Source organism: Sinocyclocheilus rhinocerous, unplaced genomic scaffold (assembly GCF_001515625.1).
Source record: "Sinocyclocheilus rhinocerous isolate Xijiao unplaced genomic scaffold, SAMN03320098_v1.1 C36300203, whole genome shotgun sequence".
NCBI lineage: Eukaryota > Metazoa > Chordata > Actinopteri > Cypriniformes > Cyprinidae > Sinocyclocheilus > Sinocyclocheilus rhinocerous.
Window position 1 is genome coordinate 1 of NW_015778140.1, and position 987 is coordinate 987.

The 987-nt window shown below is 37.5% G+C and overlaps 1 protein-coding gene across 1 annotated transcript; it reads right to left on the bottom strand.

Annotated features, from left to right (window-relative positions):
• Positions 1-210: 210 nt before the first annotated feature.
• LOC107735791 (tight junction protein ZO-2-like) lies at positions 211-914 on the bottom strand (the record flags this gene model as incomplete). The annotated part of the gene is made up of 2 exons (XM_016547373.1): positions 211-376; positions 744-914. Coding segments are annotated over 2 exons (337 nt in total), but the record flags the coding sequence as incomplete, so codon positions are not given.
• Between the last annotated feature and the right edge of the window lie 73 nt (positions 915-987).

Below are 987 nucleotides of genomic sequence, written 5' to 3' on the forward strand. Positions count from 1 at the left end.
TAATTATGCAATATAATAAAAACAAAAGGTGTTGTAAACAAATAAACAATAAATAAATAGATAAGTAATAAATGGATAATACATAAATAAATAAAATATAATTATAATGAAAACAAAAGGTGTTGTAAATAACAAATAGCATAAATAAATAAACAAACAAACAAATAAATAATTCAGTGTTGTTGTGTTTCCTGAGGTGAAGCGAGGGGCAGTTTTGTGTGTTTAATGTGTGTGGGGTGAGCGAGGCTCGTGTTCTCTTGCTCTCACCCTCAGTTTTATTCTGTGCCAAAATGGTCACGACCTCACCCCGTGGGATCTCCAGCAGGAACAGCACGGCCTCCTCTCGCACAATGCCCCGAAAGTCAACGTTATTCACCTGTAGGGAGAGAAAGATAACAAACAAATACAGTTGAAAAGGAAATGTGGCAAATGCAAATCAAATTCAAAGCATTTTCTCTCATAAAGGGGTCATTACATGGAAAACTGTACTAATATGTTGACGTTATTTTGACTTAAAGCTCCCTCCCTCTCCAGTCCACCCAGGCTATTTCTGAAAACTATGAAGACTACATAATAAGGTTACATAATCATAAGAGTGGTCATTTACATACAGAAGATTTAAAGATACAGTAACAAAAGCAGCTTGTTTATTATAAAGTCAAAAACAAGATGACCCAAAATGATCAGAACAAGAACATTAATAAATCATTCAGCTAAAGTCAACAGAGCTGTTATTTTTGTACCTTCATAATCTGATCCCCCACACGGAGACCTTCTTCTTCAGCCGGACTGCCCTCCTGAACTCCTGCTATGAATATTCCCACATCATTTCCTCCAGCCAACCTCAAGCCAACACTCTCTCCTTTCTGAAAGCTCACCATCACTGTGTTGGGCCTAAAACGAGAGGCAGAGAGTTAGGTATTTGCTAACATCTCACCTGTGACATCCAGGGGTGTGAAGTAACGAATTACAAATACTCACGTTACA